The 25,680-nt window shown below is 33.9% G+C and overlaps 1 protein-coding gene across 1 annotated transcript; it reads right to left on the bottom strand.

Annotated features, from left to right (window-relative positions):
• Positions 1 to 323: 323 nt before the first annotated feature.
• On the bottom strand, positions 324 to 22,268 carry Idi (Isopentenyl-diphosphate delta isomerase). Its single transcript, XM_089641013.1, has 6 exons — positions 22,147 to 22,268; positions 10,194 to 10,298; positions 9,268 to 9,453; positions 8,971 to 9,099; positions 6,140 to 6,315; positions 324 to 5,078 (listed from the first exon to the last, which is right to left on the bottom strand). The coding sequence occupies exons 2-6, from the start codon at positions 10,296 to 10,298 to the stop codon at positions 4,946 to 4,948; spliced, it is 729 nt and encodes a 242-aa protein (XP_089497139.1). The 5' UTR covers positions 22,147 to 22,268; the 3' UTR covers positions 324 to 4,945.
• Positions 22,269 to 25,680: the final 3,412 nt, after the last annotated feature.

Consider the following 25,680-nt stretch of genomic DNA (forward strand, 5'->3'; position numbering starts at 1 on the left):
TTCCATAAAAAAAATACACAGTATAATTTTCCTAAATTATAAAAAATAACAATATTTTATTCACCTAAGTACAAAACACCCAAAAAACACGAGGTACAAAAAAGTAGTTTTTTTTTTGCATAATATATACATAAAATAACCCCCTTACTAATAAACAAGTTTTTAATGTAAACAAGTGATACACAATCACTTACAACACATTAATTGTTGTATAATAGTTGTTAAAACTCTGGACCTTAGATCTATACAAGTAATATTTAAAATTGATTGATATGTATCCTGTTCTAACAATAAAAATATTAAATTATATTTAAAAAAAAAAAAATCCTTGGCCTGCTCGACTGCTAGTCAAGGGTCTTAGGTCCTACCCACCAGGCTATGAAGAAATTCAAATGAAACTTTTAAACCATAAATTCCCCCAGATAAATTATAATACAGTGAAATCCACTTATAAGGTCTACATGTAAGAAGTTTTCATGCTTAAGAAGTTTTGTTTTTTTTTTTCGGTCCCCTGAAGATCGAAATGCAAAACCCTTCTAGTCCTTATAAAACCTTTTAAGAGAGTTTCGCCATATATGAAATGATAACTTCACATAACATTTTGAGTAGATGTAATGCACATGAATACACACACAACTTGTCACTACCTTAAATTAATTATGATATTAAGTGAATATTAAATACTAATTTAATTTAATGCCTTAACCACTCGGAACATTAGAATGTCAAAAGACGTAAATATGATAATAGCGGTCAAGACATTAGAACGTCTTTTCACGTAAACGCGCGAGATTTTACAAAAATCGATTTATTTCCATCACTAGTATACGGATTGCCATGATTTAAAAAACAGAGTATCGATAATAAATAACGCTACGCGTCTGTATTCAAGAATATCTATGGAACGTAGAGGTGCATTATCTAAGCCGATTGGATCTGTCATCTGGTTCGTTCATAATTTATTGCGTTTCTAAATAATTTATTAAAAATATTTTAGTTTGGACGGTTAATATTTTGAGGTGACTGATAGTTTTTAATTATATTTCTTCAATATATAAAGTGTTACTTCTTTATGATACTCAGAAAAAAGTACATTTTTCACGGCTTTGAAATAATGGTAAGCGATTCTTACATATTTTTGACGTTTTCATAAAATGTATATTTAGAAACGCAAATATTTACTTATAACAACACAATGCGATAGTGGATTTCATAATCTTTCCAAAACATATTTTAGAATGAGGCTACGTTTCCCAAAATGTGAGTTATGAAGCTTTTAGCAAAACTCGTAAATAACACAAAAATTATCAAGTTTTGACAGTTCTCAAAGGAACACATAGTAAATAAATGTCTTTGTCTGAGAGGTTAAGACATTTGAATTATCTCAAAGTCATTGATGGGTCTCATCTTATATATATAATATCTTACAACTTAACAAAAATACATAATATCATAATATACAGTATATTATAATAATACATTGGTAACAGTTAAAAAAAATAATTAATTAACCTACAGTTTTATGTATATAATAATATGCAATTTGGAATATCTTTTATATTTCTTAACCTTTCCGGGAGTAAGTTACATAATGCTGGCCGTGCTCTGGGGAGTGTTTTTTTTACATAAATAAAAAAATATATTTTTTGATTAAATTTTATGATAGTATGCAAAATAAATAACAGCCGATATCTCTGTCGATAATGATGTAAAATGTTTAGAATTGGTGTAAAGTAACAGGAATATGCCCATAGATGGCAATACGATGCATATTTACAAAATATGCATCGTATATGAATATGCGTCCCCTGTCGTCCATACTTCTTTGGTGAAAGTGTGTACCGTCGTTCATTAGCGTCTATACTCCCGGAAAGGTTAATCGTGAGTCATATTTTACATGGTTAGTTAGTTTTATTATTAATGAACAGAATAGTAATAAAAATAACGCTATTAAAACACAGATAACCTAAAAAATATCAAAATACAGTACTCTCTCAGTATTCCGCAACTTGTATAATCCACACAATCCAGTTTTATTTTTACTCAAGCTCTATAATTCACCGGTATTTGTTTGTTGAATTTGGTAGCCCGCTGCATGCCTAGATTCGAGCCAAGCTTTGTGCACAGACGGGTTAGGTTAACTTAGGGCCCGTTCCCACTTCCGTTTTCAAATCGGAGGCGGGTCCCGTTTTAAAAACGGATGCCCTAGTGGCTGTAGTGGATGTATGGAGCTGTTCACACTTGTCCGACACGATTTGAAAACGGATCCGACATTTTTTGACACGCTCGCTCATAGTGTTGTATGGAGCTGTTCACACTTGTCGTCCAGTCGTTCCGGCAGAGTCCCCGCCAAACCCCGACCCCTCCCCGCCCGCTCCCTGTCGCAAGGAAGCAGGCACGCTGCGTGCTTGTATTTGGTTATTTTGTTAAGTAAATAAATCAAAACTACAATAATGGATAAGGAAATAAATCCCGAAAATTTAATACCACTGGTCGAAGAAAGAGTATGGTAATATTTTATCTTTAACTAAATAAAAACAAAACACTTGGTGTACACAACTTTTGTACATCAAAATTTTTATTTTTATTTTTTTAAGTTTACTTTTTTTAAATTTTAAAGCTTTAATGAGATGCACGGAAGAGCGTATTAGTTAAATAAACACATAATAAAAAATATTTGAGTGTTTATTGTTTTCTTACTTTAAAATATCGATAGCCTTTCTTCGGGACAAAATAAATGCACTTTCTCAATTTTGTATTTTGATATGTTAAGCTCTCTGAAACTCATTCCAGTAGATGGTTAAAGGAAGTGATAGACATTCTCTTAAGCCATTAAGCGCCCTTGAGGTGATTTTTCATGGTGAAAACGGCGCTATATAAATAATCCAATCATTATTATTCTAAAATAATTAAAGAACTTTAGTTCATCACTTCTCAACTCACCAATTAACACTTGGAAAATTCCTACAGAAAATCATTCGGCTATGATTGGGTGTACCCAAAATTTTCTTTTCACTTTTTTCCTTCTTTTTAATAAGTACAACATGACAACAAGAGCTTCATCGTCGTCCATTGCGCACCATTACTGAAGAATGAGCAAATAACATGTTTTTGTTGAATCGACAATTATTTTTTTTCGTAGAGTATGGTCCGTTTTTAAAACGGTAGTGTGAACAGGGCCATTGGCCATCCGTTTTTAAAACGGGACCCGCCTCCGATTTGAAAACGGAAGTGGGAACGGGCCCTTACTCTCACACACTCAGTTACTATATTGCTGTCTAGCTTGCTCTTCTTGATCATTTTACCGGTCACCAGGGTTAATTATTGTCGTTTTAGGATAATTCGGCTAACCCTTTAAGTACTCTAGCATCTGACACATATGTTTCTGTTAATTTTTTTTGCAAAGTTTTGTTGTTAAGGCGATGCCATACGTAGTAATGCAAAATCATGTGATTTTGGTTTGAAAATTTGGTCGCCTAGAAATTTTTCAGATGCTTTAATTAAATACTGCGAGTAGAATACATCTTGGCTTTTGAAATTATCGAGTATTTTTTAGATAAGTCTTTTTATAAGCCCAGAAAAAAATAATGTATAAGGCCTATGAAAACTGCTTTAAAGTTCAAAATCTCCTACTTACGAACCCATTTTCGGTTATAATTTGATTGTATAATTTGTCAAATTAAGTTATTTATAAAATGATCGAAAAAAATTAAATATTTATGCCTGAACATCCACAAAATAACATAAAAGGCACTTTTTAGCCATGTTTTTTTCTTGCATAAATCAAAACAGGCGGATGGTGTTAAGCGGGAGTTTAAACCTTATCGCCATCTACGTAAGGGTTATTATTGATAGCGGCTCAATTTAAAATATTACACGACGTAGTGCATCGCCTTAATAATAATTTTACAAAATGAGTCTTCTCGCAAACTTAAACATGAGACCTTAATTTGAGATTTTCTCAGCTAAAAGTATTGTAGTTATTTATTTTTGGTGTATTATGATGATGATGAGAGACCTCTTGAGGTGATTTTTCACAAAAACGGAGCTACTCAAATCTATATAAGTTATGATGGATGACACCTGATGATGGACTTTGTTATGCTGTCTGAAAAGTTGGCTAAAAGAGGTAGAGCAACATGGCATAGTATCCCAAAAATATATCACTATAACGAGACCTTAACTTTAAATTAAAAAATGGAAATTTTACGAAAGATCGGTAGCGATGTTTTCACGATATACCGGTTTCAATTTTTAGGATATTTTGCTAGTATGAATTATAATCTGCCACTTTCACTAATTAGAAAATTGCCTGGTTTTTGGGGTTGTGGATTAGTGAGAGTGTACTTGACTTACATAACTATTTGAATTTTCAACATCAAAATTAAAAATTAATACATGTTATGATAATAAATATGGTATTCAATCCCTGGGAGCTGATGCCCTGCATTTGCAGTGTTGAAGAATCGTGGGCACGCATGGTTTGAAGCATTGTCGACTTCATACATTAATTTTGCTTTCGGATATTACATACCTCTAACGGGTTAGTGAAAGACAAAACTAAAAATGTCACTTTGTTGGTGTTGTCTACGTGTTGACTTTAACAATATTTATTTCTTTATTGAAGTTTCAGCTCCTAAGGGTTAAACTTTCATATATTACACAGTAAAACGATTTATTTAAAATAACGTTACAAAGACGAACACAAAATGGATATTTTAAAAGTTAATAAAAAATAAAAAGAGTAACAGAAGTTAGTTTATAAAAACTATTTGGGGGTAAAGGGGTAAAGTGCCACAAAAAAGGAAGAAAGAGAAACAATTAACTATGATGTAATCATCTGATTATTAATGAACTAGAGTTTCAGTCAAACAGATTATTACGTTTTGTATAAATTATATAAGGAATATTCTAGTCTCTAGACAGAGTCAGATGCTTTGGTGCATCACGTGAACTTGTGGATATTGTCATCCTTGCAGTGTTCCAACTGATGGAGGTTGTCCCACCAGAACTTCAAACGGTGCTTCATAACCAACTTAAACCAGGGAGAAATCGGAGCATCGAACTTAGATATAGTCCTGAAAGAATTCATTGAAATTAGTCACAAGAAAATAACTTGGATAGCAGCGGTGAACATTTAATCCAAAGAATTCAATACCGGAGGCAGAAAAAAATACACAAACATATATACAGTGGCGTTATCCAATTTCCGTAACAATGGGTTTCCATGAGAGGTTGAAGTCCATTTGGTTAGATGGAGAAACCTATGGGGTTAGTTTAATGACCACAGCTTACTGCCCAACTTTTGTAACAAATACCAGTTTGTCTATCTCGTAGATGTTAGGTTGATTTTGTTCAAAAGTGAAGTCATTTCGTTAGATGGGTGAAGATGGATGGAGACAGTTCAGACATCTGTGAGATTAGCAAGAAACTACAACTTACTGTTCCAGTCTAGCTCTTGGTGCAAATACCAGCTTGTTTATCTCGCAGATGTTAGATTAGTAACTACAGCTCACCTAAAGCGTCAATGTTGTGATCATTTTGTCAGATGAGTGAAGTTCATTTTGTCAGATAGATGAACTCAGGCGGTGACATATGTGGGGTTAGTTCTACAGCTTTTCTCACAATCACCGTCTATCAGGTCTATCTCGTTGATGTTAGGTTAATTATGTCAGATGACTGAAGTCCACTTTGTCAGATAGGTGAAGTCAGACGGTGACACATATGGGGTTAGTTAGTGACTACAGCTTACTACCAGTTTTCCATACAAATCAGCTTGTCTATCTCTCCCATAGAATAAAGAATAACCATAGAAGTGCCTTCCACACAAATTTGAATTGTAAAAAATGTTCCATTTAGCCCAATAGCCCAGAGTTCCGTCTCCCGTATACTCACCTGGCATGGTAGATCTCCATCCGATTTGAATTTCGTAAACACAGTTTTGTGTTGAGCATATAAACCTCAATTGGGCAAATATTTGGATCAGGAAACACGCCCACAAGGCACTTCTTGTGTTAAACTGTATTCTATAATTTCGTCGATGTTAGGTTAATGTTAGATGAGTGAAGTCCATTTTGTCAGATAAGTGAAGTCAGACGGAGACACCTGGGGGGTTAGTTAGTAAGTAAGTACAACTTACTGCTCCAGTCCAGCTCTCGGCACAAACACAAGCTCGTCTATCTCGTCCTTGTTGGGCTCGAGGTACACATCCTTCTGCATGAAGAGGATGTAGTCCATCTCGTGTTCTCCCCATCGCCCATCTCCTGTGTGGTGGTAGTGGATCCGCGTCAGGAGGGTGAAGTCAGACGGAGACATCTGTTGAAAACGGCAAATGGATAAAAAAACATCAACAATTTTCATCAACATAAAAAAATAATTATATCACTGTAATTTTTTATACCCACCAGTGTAGTGTTATAGAAGCAAGATAATTCATTTGCATGATGAACTTTCATTTGATTTGAAAAAGGTTAATGTATCATTTTTAAAAACTACCGAAAATTACACCTTGACATCAATATCACTCACTTTGAAGGAACCAAACACAGAGAACAAGAATTTTAGAAAGGATCGAAAAAATAAAAAATTTAGAAAGAATCGAAAAAACAAAAATTTGGATCTTAGCTCAATGGATTCAAATCTCTGCAAATACTCGAATGTAACTGTAACCTTTCATAATTGAATACAGATAGTAAAAAGTTACCACGACATAATGTATCTGCAGCCAGACAGAGTTCTCGCTGGGTATTTTAAAACAACACAACACTTGTTAAAATAGACAGAGATAGATATATGTGGTATATGAAGTGGAATTTCTGGCCTACACTAGCTAAGGAAGTTCTCATACAAAGGAATAAGACATGCTTTATAATATATATTTTTTATTACTTTTTTACTAAAGAAATAAAGTAATTACATATAAAATCGTATTTAGATCAGGTTTTTACATATTTATTTATATATTTTAGGAATAGTTGACAGCAAATCTATAATTATACAACAATACAATAATAATATAATTAATTATGCCAATTATGAACTTTCCACTGATGAATAGTTAATGGTAAGGTGTACAATGTCATAGAGATGTTCTCTTAAATTAATTTCTTGTTTAGTTAGAAAAAATGAAAATAAAGGGGGGGGGGGGGGGGGGGGAGGAGGAGGAAATATAGGATTAGGATTACGAGGCAAAGGATGGGATTACATATATAGGGATTGAACTTCTAGTTTGAGTTATGTTGATTATTGAGTTTTTGTTTTATGTCGCGTAAAGTCGAGTTAAAAATGTCAATATGGTAATAATTTAAGTTAAATGAATGTGCGGATCTGTAGATAAATGAGTTTTGTTTGGAATTGGTCTTACAAAGAGGGAGATTAAAAGTAAGCGACTGTCTGTTGTTGCGATTGGGAACATGGAATAATAGGCGTTGAAGAAGATCAGGACTCTCAATTAAATTATGTGTAATTTTAAATAACATTACCGAATCTGCTATATTTCTTCGGCAAGTACAATAAGCTTTTAAACGTTGTAAATCCTCTTGCTGCTTGTGGCAGTCTATGATTGAGTTTATAGGTGAGAAGATTTTCTTGTCATCTGCATAATGGATGGTCTGCGAGTATAAAAAGCAGTGACCAATATCATTGATACAGATATTAAATAGTAATGGTCCTAACAGGCTGCCTTGAGGAACTCCCGATGTAACAGCAACAGAGTCGGATTTAAATCCAGCAACCACTACTATTTGACTACAGTTGGAGATATAAGAAGAGAGCCAATGATAAAGATTGCCACGAATACACATCTTTAAAAGCTTGTTCAAAAAGGTTGAGTGATCGACCTTGTCAAACGCCTTACTATAGTCGGTATAGACAGTGTCCACTTGTATTCTGTTATCCAAATTATCCTGCAGGTACTCTGTGAAGGTTAAAAGATATGTGGTTGAGATTTGAATACTACTCTTCCATGTAGCAGTTCACTTTCGCCCCGCTACATTTATGGTAATTCTTTACACAACTCTATCTGCAGACCGCTTTCATCTATGGGACTCTCGGTCTATGGTTGATCGCAGAGAGCGCGACGGAGGAGCTCCGGTCAGTAAGTACTAAACGGGCGGCCTTGGAGCGAAGACAGGACAACGGGAAGGATTCGAGCGACTGCTCCAGACGACAGACATTACGGGAGATTTTGATGGCTGATTAGCTAGCTGTTGTAATCGCTGGTCATCATGTGAACCTTTATAAATTTTACAGTTCTAATCTAAGAGCTGTATGGCGCCCTTTTGAGAAAAAGGTCAGACAATATTCTTTGTAATCGTTTGTCACAAATTTAACTTATATAATTACTATCATTAATTAATTACCAACTGTGCTAGTGATCTTCGTTTCACTGCAACACCTTGTAATCCATGCTAATTTGAGAGTCTCATGTTTCTAATTGTTATTCAATAAATGTTGTTAACTTCATCTTTCTTTTTATTCTTTAACAATGAAATCCTTTCTGATAGTAAACCTAATCTGTTACACTGAAGCCGCAAAACGCGGATTTGTCATCTCATACATATTTCATAATTATGTATTGCTTTTGCTTGGTAAAGATTTTATTTATTACAATGGCGTTCGTACGTGGTAAATTTAAGTTGACGCAATAAAAACATTGTTACAATGGCGACCAACATGTCATAATTAATTTTAGCCATTATTATAACATTTTTACATCCATAGAAGCATTGGCCTGTGTTTGGAAGAGGAGTGCAGAATACATTATTATAGTTATTTATAAGTAATTAATTATATGATAGGTATTACGTGTTGTAGTAAGTACATTACAATGAGAAAGTAAAAAAATAGTTACATTATACGTTTGGTAGATGTGGTATAAGTGTAAGTAGTTAAAGTAGATAAGTAATATACTTTATACAGAAAATGGGTAATATGACTTTTATTATGTATATATAGAAATAAGTAACTCACTTGTTCAGGGGGTATTCCCAATTCGTGCGTGAGTCTCCTCTGAACTGCGTTGATGATGCTCTCTTCCTGGCCATCCATCCACAGTGGATGGCTGCAGCAGGCATTGGTGTACACGTTCGGGAAGGTCACCTTCAATTCAATATTAGCATGATTAGCAGCACATCTGACGCAATTTAAAAAAATAGAAATTAGTCAAGTAGGTAAGCACCTAACAGGCGCCACTAAACAGGAAACTGCCACCAACTCCAATTCGTTTATGGTGCCAATGAGTAAGAATACAAAATATAAGAAATTTACCTTCTTTTTTCCCCTTCTCTGCATCAGCATCTCGCCGTGTGTGTTGAAGAGGAATAGCGAGAAGGCGCGGTGCAGCGGAATGGAGCCATCAGGAGCCACCACATGGCACGCGCGCTTGGAGGCGGCGCCCACCGTGCGATCCGCATCATCCACCAGGATGCAGCTCTCTTGGTCTAGAGCGGCCTCCTGGAATTATTAAAAATTCAATAAGTTATATAAATAATACGAATATCATTTCACGATTTCATGGGGAGCCAGGCGCATTAATGTATTCATTTTGCAAGAGCTCGGCATCCACAATAGGCTATCAATTGTTTGCCTAAGATACTCTGGACATATTGCTAGACAAACTGAGAACTTGAACCTGTAGCAGTTTCAATTTGGGAGGCGGGTTTGGGTACCGACGCCCCGGGAATCATTTATTGGATAACCAACACCCCTGCCATAGGTCACCCCAAGCGGATAGCTATATTTGGTGACTTAGCAGGGGTGCCCGGTATCGTGGGGTGAGGTTTATCAAGGTCTTGGGAGAGCGAATGCGTTTGCCAAATCGGGAGAGACTGGTCAGGGGAGACCCTTTGACCTCTCCAGCCAGACTCTCTCGACCCATCGCCTTGCACCACAGTGGGAGTGATGGATTCATATGTCCGTCACTCCTGGACACATTGAACCCCAAATTCCTACCCGTCCCTCATACCTTTTTCGTTTCCAAAACTTTCTCTCCTTCCTTTCCCTAAAAATACCTTCCACACAATATTCCCAAAGGTGATAAAGTAAAAAAAAAATGCCTAAAAATTGTCAACAAAACACGAAAATGGTTCAATTTTATCAGTGATTAGTCGACTTTCTAGCACATCCACAATTGGCATGTTATTTGTCTAGGCCGATTAGAATACACAACTCTTGAGAAAAGAACTGAATCTTACTTGGAGAGCGTCAACTTGTGGTGCGGCAAGGAGTCGTTGGCATGTCGACAGGAATCTCTTGGGAATTCCTGTTCCCACGATTCGTGAGAGGAAAGAGGGAGTCATCTGAAAATTAATGAAATAACAAAATTTTACATTAAAAAAGAAAGACAAATATTCCTAGCTTATAAATTAATGAAACGACAACATAAGAAATCTGAAATCGTTTCATGTGATGGAGGATGATTCAATTAAGTCATTAATAATTTGAGGCGATGCCATACATAGTAATGCAAAATCATGTGTTTTTGGTTAGAAAATTTGGTGGCCTAGAAATGTTTCAGATGCTTTAATTAAATACTGCGAGTATAATACATCTTGGCCTTTGAAATAATCGAGTATTTTTTAGATACGTCTTTTTATACGCCCAAAAAAAAACGAAGTAATGGCCTATGAAAACTTCTTTAACCCCTTCAGTAATCATTTAAAAATTAAAAATGGAAAAAAAAACACCTTTTTTTATTAATTCATCAATGAATTTTATTTACTCAAAATATATATCCTCATATAAAAGCCATTTCGGGCCCAATATGGTACTGAATATTGATGTTGTGGTGCATAGTGTGAAAAAATAATAAAAATTTTTCTTTAGTATGAATTCCGAATTCTGGCACATAATAGCCACCCGAGTATACTCGGGGGTGGTCCTTAAGAGGTTTAAGTTCAAAAACTCCTACTTTATCCCATTTTCGGTTATGATTTTATTGTATAATATGGAAAATTAAGTTATTTATTTATTCGAAAAAAATTTCAATATTTATGCCTGAACATCCACAAAATAAAATAAAAGGCACTTTTTGGCCATGTTTTTTTCTTGCATAAATCAAAACAGGCGGATGGTGTTAAGCGGGAATTTAAACCTTAACGCCATCTACGTAAGGGTTGTTATTGATAATGGCTCAATTTAAAATATTACACGACGTAGTGCATCGCCTTAATGGAGTATGACACGATCCGACCTTAGCTTATAAAAGACTTTACCTGGGTGCGAACCCAACGCTTTGGGCTACTCACTTAGAAACTGAGTTATACAATATTTCATTAAATTTTAAATATCTCTAAATAGTATAAAACAAAATCACTATCCGCATCCGTATGTTTATGCGCTTAGTTCTTCTAAACTATGCAACGGAGTTTGATAGGTTTTTCAATATCATTTAGAGAATTTCTTCCGGAAGGTTTATACATATAATACATGGGTATTATATTTATTGAAAGTAGAGAAAAGTCGAGGAACGTCGGGTACACGTCAGGTAGTGTATATATAATTTTAAATATGCATAATAAATTAAAGAGATAATGTTTTTTTGTTGAAATGAAATACAAGTTATAAAAAGTAAATAGAAATTCAATGTTACCCACACTGAACAAAGAATAACTAAAGTAACTATTGCAATGAGACCGTCAGTCTATTAACTTCTCACAAATAGTCAATAAAAACTAAAAACTCGTTATATACAAAATCACACAACTGACATAAAATCTGGAGATAATAAAATATTATTACATACACACGACGAACAGTATATTTATAGGTATTTTATGAGTGGAATGTATAATATTTAATGTAATGATATGAATATATTTACAACAAGGTGATACTTGGAACACACGAAGAGAGTTAATTAACCTTGAAATTTGAAAAACAAAACATTAACGTTTATTACTAAATATTTCTACGCATTATTATTAATCATTGTATTTTGTTTTGTCCTATTGGACAATTGAAAGAAAATGGAACAAATATACATTAATATTATAGTAATAATTATTAGCCTGAAACACTAATAAAAATTGAAAAATCTTCCGAGATAAAATGAATGCCGCCGATGGGATATTTTTTATCATAAAATTTTTTCAAATTATATTTGTGTTTCGGGCTAATAATTTGTTATCTTTTGTTCTTTGCATAAAAACCTTGTCTTATAAACATAAGTTAACCTTTAAGGCGATGCCATACGTAGTAATGCAAAATCATGTGTTTTTGGTTTGAAAATTTGGTCGCCTAGAAATGTTTCAGATGCTTTAAATAAATACTGCGAGTAGAATACATCTTTACCTTTGAAATAATCGAGTATTTTTTAGATAAGTCTTTTTATAAGCCCATAAAAAAATAATGTATAAGGCCTATGAAAACTGCTTTAATGTTCAAAATCTCCTACTTACGAACCCATTTTCGGTTATGATTTTATTGTATAGTGTGGCAAATTAAGTTATCTACAAAATGATCGAAAAAAAATTAAATATTTATGCCTGAACATCCACAAAATAAAATAAAAGGCACTTTTTGGCCATGTTTTTTTCCTGCATAAATCAAAACAGGCGGATGGTGTTAAGCGGGAATTTAAACCTTATCGCCATCTACGTAAGGGTTGTTATTGATAGTGGCTCAATTTAAAATATTACACGACGTAGTGCATCGCCTTAATAAAAAATAATAATACTATAGCATTTTGATGCATTTCTTGGAAGTTAAATTGATATTTCAAAGCTCCATATCGTTTTATGGAGATTAAGTTGCGAACTAGAATTTTCAGACAGAAAAAGGTGTGCTAATTTCATGAAAGCTGAGCTCATTCTTACATGGTTGGACACATAAACAGATCTAACTATAAAGTGATAGTTTATTTAAAATACATGTTTTCTGTATGCACATATATAATATATTCACTTTGATATCGTCGCCATACTGCAAAAATTGAACAAATGTTCAAAATATAAGAATGGGATATTTGCTTAATTGAGTTCCAAATGAAATTCCGCATGTTTGCTAAAAATATCTCACTGATATCAGCTGACTAAAGTAAATTATGTATTTTGGTTTCTATATGTGCTACATTTTTATAATTAAAAAACTTATATGCTTTTTAAATGATAACAAATATGATCAATATCATGTTTTTTTTTTTAAACTGTACCTAATATCCACTTATAACAGTCAGGGCCGGCCCTGAGCCAAACAGCGCTGGCGTATTGTAAAATTTTAACATCCTTTATCAAAACCAGTAGACGCCTAGGTAGCTGAAGACTGTATTAAATCATATTTGGATGATTTGTATTTTTGTGTAGCGCTGTTTTATGAAAAATAATCAAGGGCGATGTGTTAGAATTGTTACGTTTTAGATAATATCATGGCCTTGATGCCTTGGCAATTTGGCGTCCCGTTAAGACTGCTTCAATTGCGCCCGAACAGGGCCGGCCCTGAAAATAGATCTAATGAGATATAAAGAAGAGCGAAATTATTAAATTAATCTCCTGTATAAATTGTCATTTGTCAGTTATTTGGCTTTGCAATATTGCGACCATACGTATCTCACTGGAGAAAATATTAAATTATATCAATTCAAATCGATTTAACAATGAGCAATAAAAAAGGAGGTCACGGCTCCAGTGAACTTGTGCTTAATATGTGTGCCAAGTTCACAGTCAATTGGAATGACAGTAAACCAAAGAACATTGATTGTCAAGGGTCGCCTGTCACTTGCGGGTGGTAAATAGACAATTTTATTGGACCATTTATCTGAAAAAATTATGCATAGCACATTGTTGTTTTATTTATTAATTAATTAACGGACTTACGTCCAATATATTACAAAGCGACACGAGATTTGGGACAATGTACAATGCAAGAGTAAAGAATGGTATATAAAAGCAGAGACAAACAGGGAAAACATAAGAAAATAGAAATGAAATCAAGTCAAGTCATTCTGACTTATACCAAAAAAAAACAAGGTCTTGACGTGAGTTGACCAATCTACATATCCTGGACAGTGGTAAATTATAAGCATAATTAGTCCAGTGTTGATTGAGGAAGGGCAGTTCTTTATTTCTGAGTGTATGAGAAGTTATATTGAATGAGATAAGTTCTAGTAATGTAGGTGAGTCAATAAAATTGTTGTTTCTTATTATTCGTCTTCCACAGGCAATATATTAACATTTGTGCAAATTTACCAACCATTTTTTGCTTGTGCATTGATGGAGGACTTAGCTAAGAGAAGATTGAACCCGCGATGCCTGGGTGGCAATATAACACTTTGGACCACTCGGCCACTAACTGATTGATATAATATAAACTTTGTATTGAACAGTTCATATTTTAATTCAAATTATTTTTTAGATTTAGGCTCAGTTGTTTCACAGAAATTCATCAAATGGCTATTCAGCCCCATTTAGTTTTTTTAACAATTGAAAGATTCCCTTTTAAATGCCCAATAAATTGTGATCAGCAGAAGACAACAACTATCATGTTGTTAACCTGATGCAGCTTATTACAATTTGATAGAAAGCTGAAACGCAACGAGAATCGGCATTTAATGGGGACCCTTCAAATGTCAAAAAACAAATGGCGCTGAATGGCTATTCAATAATAATATTAAATTTAAATTTCCGCAAAACAATTGAGCCTTAGATCAAATGCAAAAAAAAGTTTTGATAATTTGGTGATAAGTTTTTGAAATGGCATCTAATTTCAGAAAACTTACCAAATAGTGGGAAGCACACATGATGGATGGGTGTGAAATGAACTGGTGCTTACTCTCAAGATGCTGACTCTTGAATGCCATGAAAATCAATAAGTCAAGTGAAAGAACACAAAACTGCGCCGTACAAATCTTATGTTATTATTATTGTTATAACTCTCAAGTTATATGAGTTCAAGAGGGCTGATACCGATCTCATATGATCAGCGTATCTCAAACTGGGACATGTCAAAAAAAAGTAATATATTAAATGTAGAATGAAATTAAAGTAACAAATAATAATACTGCAAATTAACAGCTAATTAAAAAAAAAAACTTATTATCAAATAATAATCAAAGTAACTAGAAATCAAGTGAGTCTACAAGTATTGGATGGAAAGATAAAAGCTATTATGACGGTTGAATTTCATAACCCATGAACGAACGCCTCTGGCTAATTTTGTCTATTAATTGGATGATTTTTATAGCGCCGCTTTTGCGAAATATCACCTCAGGGGCGCTGTACAGTTAATGCAGATATTACAAAAAAAATATATAAATATTACAAATTGAAATTGAAATTAAGTTAAATAAAATGAAGTACAGAAACAGGTGACACGGAGATGGAGAATCTGCTGCAAGAATCCTAGGTGGTGAGGAAACTGGACCAGCTGCTGCAGCGAGAGAGTCCACCGCGTCCACCAACAGTGCCAGCACGAGGTTCGTCATCCTTCCAGGTATGTGTCTGCTGCTAATAGAGCGCTGACACAATGTCCTCTCATGGATTCCAGACCTTGGCAGCACCGCTGTGACATTCGACGAAGGTAGAGGATGGAGACTCTGCAGCAAGAATCCCAGGTGGTGAGGAAACTGGACCAGCTACTGCAGCGAAAGAGTGCACCGCGCCACCAACAGTGCCAGCACAATGTTTCTTCATCCGTCCAGGTATGTGTCTGCTGCTAATTACGCGCTGTCACAGTATCCTCACATAGATAACAAACCTTGGCAGCACCGCTGTGACGTTCCATCTCCTTGTACACTTGTTTCTGGTGATTATGTTAGTGGTGCATTGTTCCGAAATAAAAGGCGGCGGACGAGATAATAAATCACCTTGGGCACTTGTTAGGGCTTTCAGAGTTTCCAAGAATAACATTGAAAACATCTGGCGTACCTACAGTTACCGATTCTCGTCCCAAGTTCAACTTAAGCGAATTTAGAATATTTTTAGCACAATTTTCGATTATTCATTTTTGAAACACTGCTCTCTAGTCACATTATTATTAAGTTCTGATTACTAATTGGTAAGTTAATTTAAAATGTTGATTCACTGATTTTTAAAATAACTTCAAAGGGATGTTGCCTCGTTTCCCTTGAAAATATGTACTAAAAAACACAAAGCGGTTAGAGACGGCATGAGGCGTCCAGCTGCCACAAAGGGCACTTCACAACTTGTCTACTTGTAATATAAATTCAGGATTTCTACTTAGACAACTTCTTAGACTTGTATACATGAATCAACCTTTATAAACTAAATCTCCGACTGTGACAAATCGCTAATTTTCAGGAAAGCAAAAACAATGAAAAAATTCTGTTTTTTTGCATTAACTTCACATTTCCACAGGAAAATGATTCCCTCAGGGAATATGTCATCTTTGAGGATGCTGCGTTTAGGGCCTTTTTGAGGAGAGGATGGAATGAACATGAGTCTTGAAGAGACTCATGTTGTAGGAGGGAGAAAATACAGAGACCGGAAAATCGTTCCACAGCCGAGCTGTTGCACTCAAGAACGAGTAGTAAAAACTACCGGTTCCGTGACAAATTTCAACCATGCACAAACGATGGGTGCGTGTTTAGCGTATTTCCTGACTATGCACCTGTGCTGACGGGATCTTTTTTTAAATTTTATTTTATTTATTTGGGAAAATCAACAGATTATTTACATATTTAAGAATAAACTAAATAATAAAGATAAAATCCAATAACAGATTTTCACTTAAAATTATAATAATAATAAAAAATATTTAAAAAAAACTAAGGGTTCTGTACCCGTGGCCTGAGAGATTTACAAAAAATACAATATTGTAAATAATAAATAAAAAATAATATAAGATGTAAGAACACAAATAAATAAAAATTTAAAGTTAACTGATATATTAATAACCAGCTAAATTTAAAAAACTTAAAGTTAACTGATATACAAATAACTAATAATTTCAAAAATTTAAAGTTAACTGATATACTAATAACCAGCTAAAATTCAAAACATAATGTATTGTAAAATTTCAACACAGCAGCAATCAATAAAAGCACTACACAATAGCAATAATAACAATATAATAAATGTATACCTACAACTAAATTGAACACTTGAGTATAAATTGGAAGGTAAGTAACTGGAAAGGATTCAAAGCAACAACATGATAACTTCCAGTAGAATATTTAAAATTATTTAATCAATGACGCTATGTCCACGGAGCATCTTCCATTGAAATACAGGTAGAATAAGGACAGCATTCCCACCTGACGCCTGTGCTCTAAAGATTGCAATCTGTTTGTTGATATAAGGGAATCTATCAAACGCCCGTTTCTGCACAGAGTCAAGCGTTTTACATTTTTTTTACGAACGAGGGTTTTGAAAAAACATTTTTTTTTTAATCATGGTTTTTAAAAAAAAAAAAATTTCTTCCTAACTTTATTGATCCTTTCAACTAAAATGAATATGTGAAATTATGTACTTAAAATTACTCTTTTGTGGAGGGATAAATTTGCTGCAATATAAAATATCATTATCTTACCTTTTCATAAGGACAGTAAAGAACTGTAACAAATTCAAAATAAATTTTATTTTATGGTCAGTGATAAATATTATGATAAAGGTTAATTTGTTTGCATATTATATTTTTCACTGAATGAGTCAGAAATATCATATAATTCGATGCTGGAGAAAACCTGTTTTAGGACTTCTCAAATTGATGTCATAAGGAAGAATTTTAGTGTGATTTTAAAATATGTAAATATTGTTACAAAATAAAATTTTCACAAGTCACAGCTTGTCTGATGCAAGTTGATGCATGTAAGATGTGTGTCATTATTGGCAGCCTCGCATAGCCAGTGTCATATATCAGACACTAATTTTGTATATTTGTTAACAATTCGAGCGATAGAGATTTCCATGTGTTTGGTTCTCGCTTCGACAATTTGATTTAATTAATATCACCCCTCAAAATATTAATAGAGAAACATATTAACTGCTTACAGCAGTTTAAAGCCAATGAATCAACCTAGATTTCAACATTTATCCCATATTTTTAACCCTTCAGTACTTTCATCACATTTGTTCAGTTTGCAATGTTTTCTGTGTATTACAAATGTGCTATATACAACTTATTTTTTAATTTTCCGTAAAAAATAAATACTGTTTTAGAAATTAGATAAAATTATCTTTCCGGTGTACAAATTTAAAATAAACATTACTAGTTCTAAATAATAAAATATTAATATCAAATGTGAAAAATCTTGTCAAAACCGCTAACCACATTTTAAATTACATTTTTTTACTAGAAAAATTGAGAGAACTTGATATTTAGAAAACACATTCGTTATGTTAAGGGAATTTGGAAGAAAACTATAACTTCACTTTTATGTCGTTCATATAATAAAAAATTAGAAATAATTTTTAAAGTTAAACCTATTGTTACAATAGCGGCGCCAAATATTAATTATTCATTTTGTCTATTTTTAGGATTTTATTAATGGAATCCAGTAAAAATATTTGAAGCAAACTGGAAAGTTTCTCTTTCTAACATCAAAAAAGTGTGTTGCGTTACCTCTTTCTTCAGTCAACCTTTTGGACAGCATTACAGTGTCCATTATCAGGACTAATTACTTATTTATCATCAAGCTGTTGAACTATTGTGGCAATCATCATTCAATATTATACTGTATTATTTCACACAACAAGTATTGAATAAAGTTAATCACAGTTTACACCCGCGCTGTGCGAGCAGGTTCCCTACAGATAATGGAACCATCCGTACATATATGAAATTGACACATTTATAGGCTTTTAAACTTTAAGAAACTTTGGGATGTCCTTCCTGTTTACAAATTGCAGAGGTCCCAGGGTCAAATAACAAAAGGATACCCTCCAAGAAAATAATATTTAAATGCACATAATTCAGTCACGGTCTGAAGCTTTGTGTCGGGAAATAAACTTTTGAATTGAAGTAATACATAATTCATGCATTTGAACCCAAATAATGGTGACAAAGGCAGCATTGTGTCTACTTCACAATTAGATAAAACTGTTGATGTCTACTATAAATCAGGAATCTTTTTCTGATAAAAATAATGCGACAATATTGCACGTTGAAAAGGAAATAACTTAATAACCCATATTATGCTGCCTAAACAAATTTATTCTGTCAATTAGCGTACGCCAAGCTAATTCGGTGTTTTTTAACTTGTCAATGAAATATTAATAAATGTGAAATAACACTGCAAAACTATACCATAATTCCCAGCTCAGTAGTTCGAAATTCCCGCGTAAATGCAGCCGTGTTAGTGTGTCACGTGTCTTCTTGTATTAAAAGTAGTTTTTTTTTGGTTTGATCGAAAATGTTTGAAAATTAATTTTAAAAAAAAAACAACTTTGGAACCACACCAAATACCACGTACAATAAGACACGTGATACACTAACACGACTGCACGCGCGCAGTCTTTCGAACTACAGATCTGGGAATTATGGTAGTCTTCACTTTAACGACGTCTTTTATAAGATAAAACAAAATCATTTGGAACATATGTATGGAGTTGTCGCTAGATAAAGGTTAAAATTAATTTTTAAGCTTGAGGTTTGCACCATCTATTGGGGGAGAGTCGACATATCGTAAGACGAATTTGAAATCAAATACGCTCGCACGCGACAGCGATGGCCCGGTATATTCAATTACATATTTTTGCGCATGGCTGCCAAAGGGTTAACAGAAAACGTCTATATAAATACTGCTAACAAAGCAGTAGTTCACTTGGATCATATTTTTGGTACCAGGAGGATGCTTTGAATAAACTATGACAGTCGTACATTGACCACCGAATATCGCACATTGAAATAACCAGACCATGCGCATAAAGTAAAGTTCGCTAAAGTATCCATTGTGGGACTTTTCTGGGAGGATCTGAAGATTCGTTCTTAAACGATTTGAGTGAGGTGGGTAAATTTTGACACATTTGTAAAAGTGTCTAAACTAAATAGTGAAAAAATATAACATTTTAGAAAGAAGCCCGAACTTTTATTTACCAATTTGGGAGTTTTTACGCAGCCAGCAATTTGCACACCATTGTAAAAAGGACTAGCTCGAGGACCAAATGGTAACATTACATTGCGACTTGCCTGTATACTGTCACATAAATTTATTTACAAATCACCGAAAGTGAGACAGTCATGCCGCCTACTGCGCAGTTGGTTTGTTCTCTTTTCCCTGATTGGCTTGGTTTGGTTTTAAAAGTTTTATATAATACGTATAATATAATAAGCATCCGTGATAATTTGCAACATGATTTAATTTTCCTCGCCAGGTTACCTCGCTACCTGTTCTGAGGAATTTACATTTTATTGATTTTCCCTACTTGCTACGCTAGCTTGGGCCGTGTTGTAGCAACTAGTCTCCAACCTCATTTTGAGTATGAAAAGAAAAAAAAATCAAACAATGCACTTAACCACTCAGAACATTAGAACGTCAAAAGACGTAAATATGATAATAGCGGTCAAGACATTAGAACGTCTTTTCACGTAAACGCGCGAGATTTTACAAAAATTGATTTATTTCCATCACTAGTATACGGATTGCCATGATTTAAAAAACAGAGTATCAATAATGAATAGCGCTACGCGTCTGTATTCAAGAATATCTATGGAACGTAGAGGTGCATTATCTAAGCCGATTGAAACTGTCAAGATGTTCGTTAATAATTTATTGCGTTTCTAAATAATTTATTAAAAATATTTTAGTTTGGACGGTTAATATTTTGAGGTGACTAATAGTTTTTAAATATATTTCTTCACTATATAAAGTGTTATTCCTTTATGCTACTCAGAAAAAAGTACATTTTTCAAGGCTTTGAAATAATGGTAAGCAATTTTTACATATTTTTGACGTTTTCATAAAATGTATATTTAGAAACGCAAATATTTACGTATAACAACACAATGCGATAGTGGATTTCATAATCTTTCCAAAACATTTTTTAGAATGAGGCTACGTTTCCAAAAACGTGAGTTATGAAGATTTTAGTAAAACTCGTAAATAACACAAAAATTATCACGTTCTGACAGTACTCAAAGGGACACATAATAAATAAAATTCTATGTCTGAGAGGTTAATGTATTAATCTGTGTACTTTGCGTGATATCATTGCAGCAACAGTTCATGCCTGATCTAGAGTGTTTGTAGCAAACAATACAGTTTTTAATGCAAGTTAGATTCCCATTTCTCGACATTGCAAAGGACAATAATATTGTAATGCTACTAGTAGATCTATAATTATTGGCGTGAAAATTGAATAAATATGAATCTAACTAGGTTAACCTACTCTGTACTAAACAGTTTTATAATTATAATAGTAATTCTCCATTCAAATTTTAATAGCGGTGAAAAAAAAAAAAATTCAATGGATTTTTTTTTTTAAAAGAAAGACGAACATTTCCAGGTTACGAATAACCTGATAATATTTGAAAATCTCCTACTACCACCATAGTAAGCTGCAAATGTTGCTTGTGTTGCGATGGAGGACTTAGCCAGCCGAGGAATTGAACACACTACGCCTGGGTGGGACCAAAACGCGATTATCAATATTAAAAATCACTTCACGGGCGATTTAACTTAGGAGTCAGCCAGCCAAATATCTGTGATAATTTGTAGACGTGTTCACAATTTATCGACCAAAGTTAATTACAATAGTATCAATCATTGCTTTTAAAAGATCCATACTCACTTTACAGAATTTTACCTTGGGAATTTTAAGGGTGGTAAGTATTAAAAAAGTAAAGGTAACAGAAATGTAAAATTAGAGAAAATGGTATGGAAAAACCTCCAAAATATAAATTAGATTAATTCAGTCCTGAAACCTTAAATGGTGACAAAATTCTATAATATTAAGTTTCAACTGAGCGAATATACAAAAAATGTAAGACGGAGTACTTAAATTCTGTCAGGATATTGGCTAATATAATTGGAATAACCAAAAACCTGCAGTAATTATTCGAATGACCAGTAAATAATATAGAAATTGGGTCATAATCGACTTTCCTCGAAAAAATTACGATGGAATGTGGGTGAGGGACCGTGAGGAATGTAAATATTTGAATACCACAAGGTTCAGGGTTAAATACTTGAATGCAAATACATAAGAAATAATATGGTTAATTGAGTTATTTTATTAAATTAAGATTGCTTACGGTTTAGAAAAGTAGATCAACTTTCTATTCAATTCTCAAAAGAAAACTGGAGAAACTGATTTTCGTAAACGGTGCTCCAACTCGTTAACTTTAATCCATAGAAAAACTGTTTATGTCACTTATGATCTGACGTACGCCGTCTATGGATTGCGCGTCAGTGCTGCCAGTTATATCAGTGCTACAGTATACAAAATATTTATTGATTTTATTTTAATTTCAATTTCAAGTTCTTACACAGATTTTCGGAAATAAACGTTTTATTACGAAATACTAAGGTGAAAACTTTTTACGATACAATGAGTGAAAACCTTAATAATATAAATGGAAACAAGGTTTTTTAATGCATGCAAGAACCAGTTTCTTCATTGGTGAGATTGCGAACATAAATATATTTTGTAATGTAAATATATTCTTTATGTACTCATATTATATCCTGTACCCACTTTATATATATATATTAAATAAAAAATTAAATTTTTTTTTTTTTTATAACTAGGTAAAAATGCCCAACGAAAGAAATGAACGGAAAAAAACATGAACAAAATTATTCAAAGCATTGATTCTGAAAATTTGAAAAAAAAGCATTTTTCAGATCGCAAATTAATTGAAAATGAAAGTATCTAGATATTTTAAAATTAGTTTATAGTTATTTTCACCCTGTTCTCATCTGAAAAAAATGTGTAGACTTTTCGGGAGAGCCGTCGATTATAATAAATGTGCCAGAACACTGTTCCATCGCGTTTCGCTTCCACCAGAAAGATGTTTTTGAAATGTGAATTTATAGACACATCCGCAAAATGCCTTTATCAAATTAAAAATAGGATGACTCATGTGACGGTTATATAATATAATCTTATACTTACCGTGTTAATATTCATATTCTCGGGTACAGAAAGTATTTTTCTTTTATTTTAGATCAAAATCATTATTTACTTTGAAATCATAAGATTTTAAAATTGGTATTCAAATACCTACCTATTTGATAAAAAACTCGACGATATCACATTTGAAAAAATAATCTATACTGAACCATAAGTTCACCCGTTACGGGGCAACTGAAACTGGTTGGCAACTGCCGTTGCAAACTGGTTGTCGAGCTTCTCTCACGGCGCAAGTCAAGTTTACGATTTCACAAATTATCTAAGCTTGTAAACATAGAATGAAGAAGAAGACGTCAGCTGTCATCTGTCATATGACTGTCATAAAAATGTATACAAAATCAAGTGGTGATGAAGCCACCATTTTTTATTATTACTATCAGCAAAGGCAGAAATCATCTAAAAGATTTTGAGTTCACCCTTTTATTGAATCAACTGCAGAGAATTCGTTGCTGACGGAATCTGCCCTCTTTTGAGGCATGGACATGCTTATGCGATTTGCGAATGACTGGTTGCGTCCAGTGTTGCCAAGTTAGCATATTATATGCAAAATTTGGCATAATTACTCCATGTTTAGCATAACTATTATGTTTTTAGCATATAGCATATTTATTTGGCTTATTTTTACAGAAACATGAAAATAATAAAAACCATTTTTTTAACAAACAAAAATGATATCGATAACTTCGTCGGTCTCTCCACCTCACTTGCACTATGGACAACACTTTTTCGGGCGATAAAGATACTTTAAAAGTAGTAAAACCATCCATTGTAAAAATAGCCCAAGAGTTCCGACTAAATGAACCTACGACTGAAAAACTGGTGTCTCAATGGAGAAACATAGTTCACATTAAATGGGAATCCTTGACTTCTACTGTAGAGTTTTGGAATGAAGTCATGCAATATAAAGATGCAGCTAATAATAACCCCTTCGGTGATTTATGTCAGTTTGCAATGTCTATTTTAACATTGCCGCATTCAAATGCGGACATTGAACGTGTATTTAGCCAAATGAGGCTGGTCATAACAAAACTCCAAAATCGTTTGGCGGTGAGAACCCTGAATGCCATTTTGTACGTCAGATTTGGCCTAAAGAGAGCAGGAAAGTTCTGTTATTCTTACACTGTTCCTGCTATGCATTGGGACCAAAGAAAGTTACGACTCCGTCTCTCAGCCTTCCACATCAGCTGCTCTAATGAAGAAGAAGAAGATGAAGATATTGATATTTTATTTCACTGATTTTATTTCTAAGTTAAATTTATGTTAGCTTTTTTGGCATTTTTTTAAAGTAATTTAGCATTTTTCTGGCATATTTTTCCCATCACTCTATTTCTCAATAAATACTAAGTAAAATTTATTTTGGCTTTTTTTGGCATTTTTTAAAGGAATTTAGCATATTTCTGGCATATTTTTCCCATCACTCTAGCATATTTTGAAGTAGTTGAGTTGGCAACACTGGTTGCGTCGCCGTTGCATAGCAACTTGAGTTGTTGCCCCTTGAGCGGATGGACTAAGAAATTTAGTGATCTCTAGGCCGGGAGATCTGTCAGTCTTCGGCTCCTTATGTAGTGGAAGGCCCACTTAAGAGCGTGATAGACACATCCTTTGCGCGCGGTAGCTGGCGCACTACTTTTAAAACCGGAGAAATGCCATGTATCTGGAAAAAACTAAAGTTAATGCAATCCTTAAACCCATAAGCCACCAGAGAAGAGGATCCGAAAACCGGACCGGATAACTCATCAAAATGACAATTCAACACACATATAAAAAGTGTTATAAAGTTATGAGAAGTGATGAAACAAAAACACGATGATGTCATCTTCTCTCACCCTGCATATCGCTTGAAGTCCCGAAAGAGAGGCTCCTTTAAATACCTCTCACTCCAGAAGACAGGTGGGAACTTGGGTGGCAATCGGCCGACTTGATGAATGCACATCTTGTGCACAGAGAGACAGCTTGAATTCTCACTGCCTCGTAAACTCTGGTCCACCATCAGTAGGATAAGGTCCTCCCATAGCTGCTGTACCCACATGATGCACAGGTGGGGCCTTAAAGAGTTGGCGATGTGTGAAGGCAATGCGGTGTGGCATTCATTCCTCGGCGGGACTGATGAGGTTCCTGGGGCGACACCTGAGACCCTAGACTGGCTCACTGACCAAGATGTTCCCCCCATTCACCCCACCATTCAAAAGAAGAAGAAGACTGAACCATAACCCGTCGTGTGCCGAATTTTCACCGTGCGCCATCTGATTCTATTTTCCTAAAAACTTACTTGCTAAACAACTTTTTTTGTAAATTGTACCGTCTTACCGCCTTACCAGATAAATATCTCATCAATACTTTTACCATATTATCTTGTGTTATATATATAGGCATTTTTATATTGATTTTTATAAAAAAAGTATATTGTCAAAATCTTGAAACAATTAAAAAAATCCCAACTATTAATTTTTCCACGTTTCAGCTTATTATAGCCACCTTCAAATTAGATAACGGTAACGATAACAAGTAACGGTAAAAAAATTTAATCAATTAATCATTTTTAGAAATGTTTCTGCACTTAAAACAAATGTAGGTATTTTGAATAGTGGTCAATGAGACTGGCATCCACAATTGGGTATGTTGTGAGGCTGAAGGTAGTTGCGGAGGGGAAGGA

This window comes from Hesperophylax consimilis, chromosome 16, assembly GCF_061612785.1.
Source record: "Hesperophylax consimilis isolate HC1 chromosome 16, BYU_Hcon_1.0, whole genome shotgun sequence".
NCBI classification, from domain to species: Eukaryota; Metazoa; Arthropoda; class Insecta; order Trichoptera; family Limnephilidae; genus Hesperophylax; species Hesperophylax consimilis.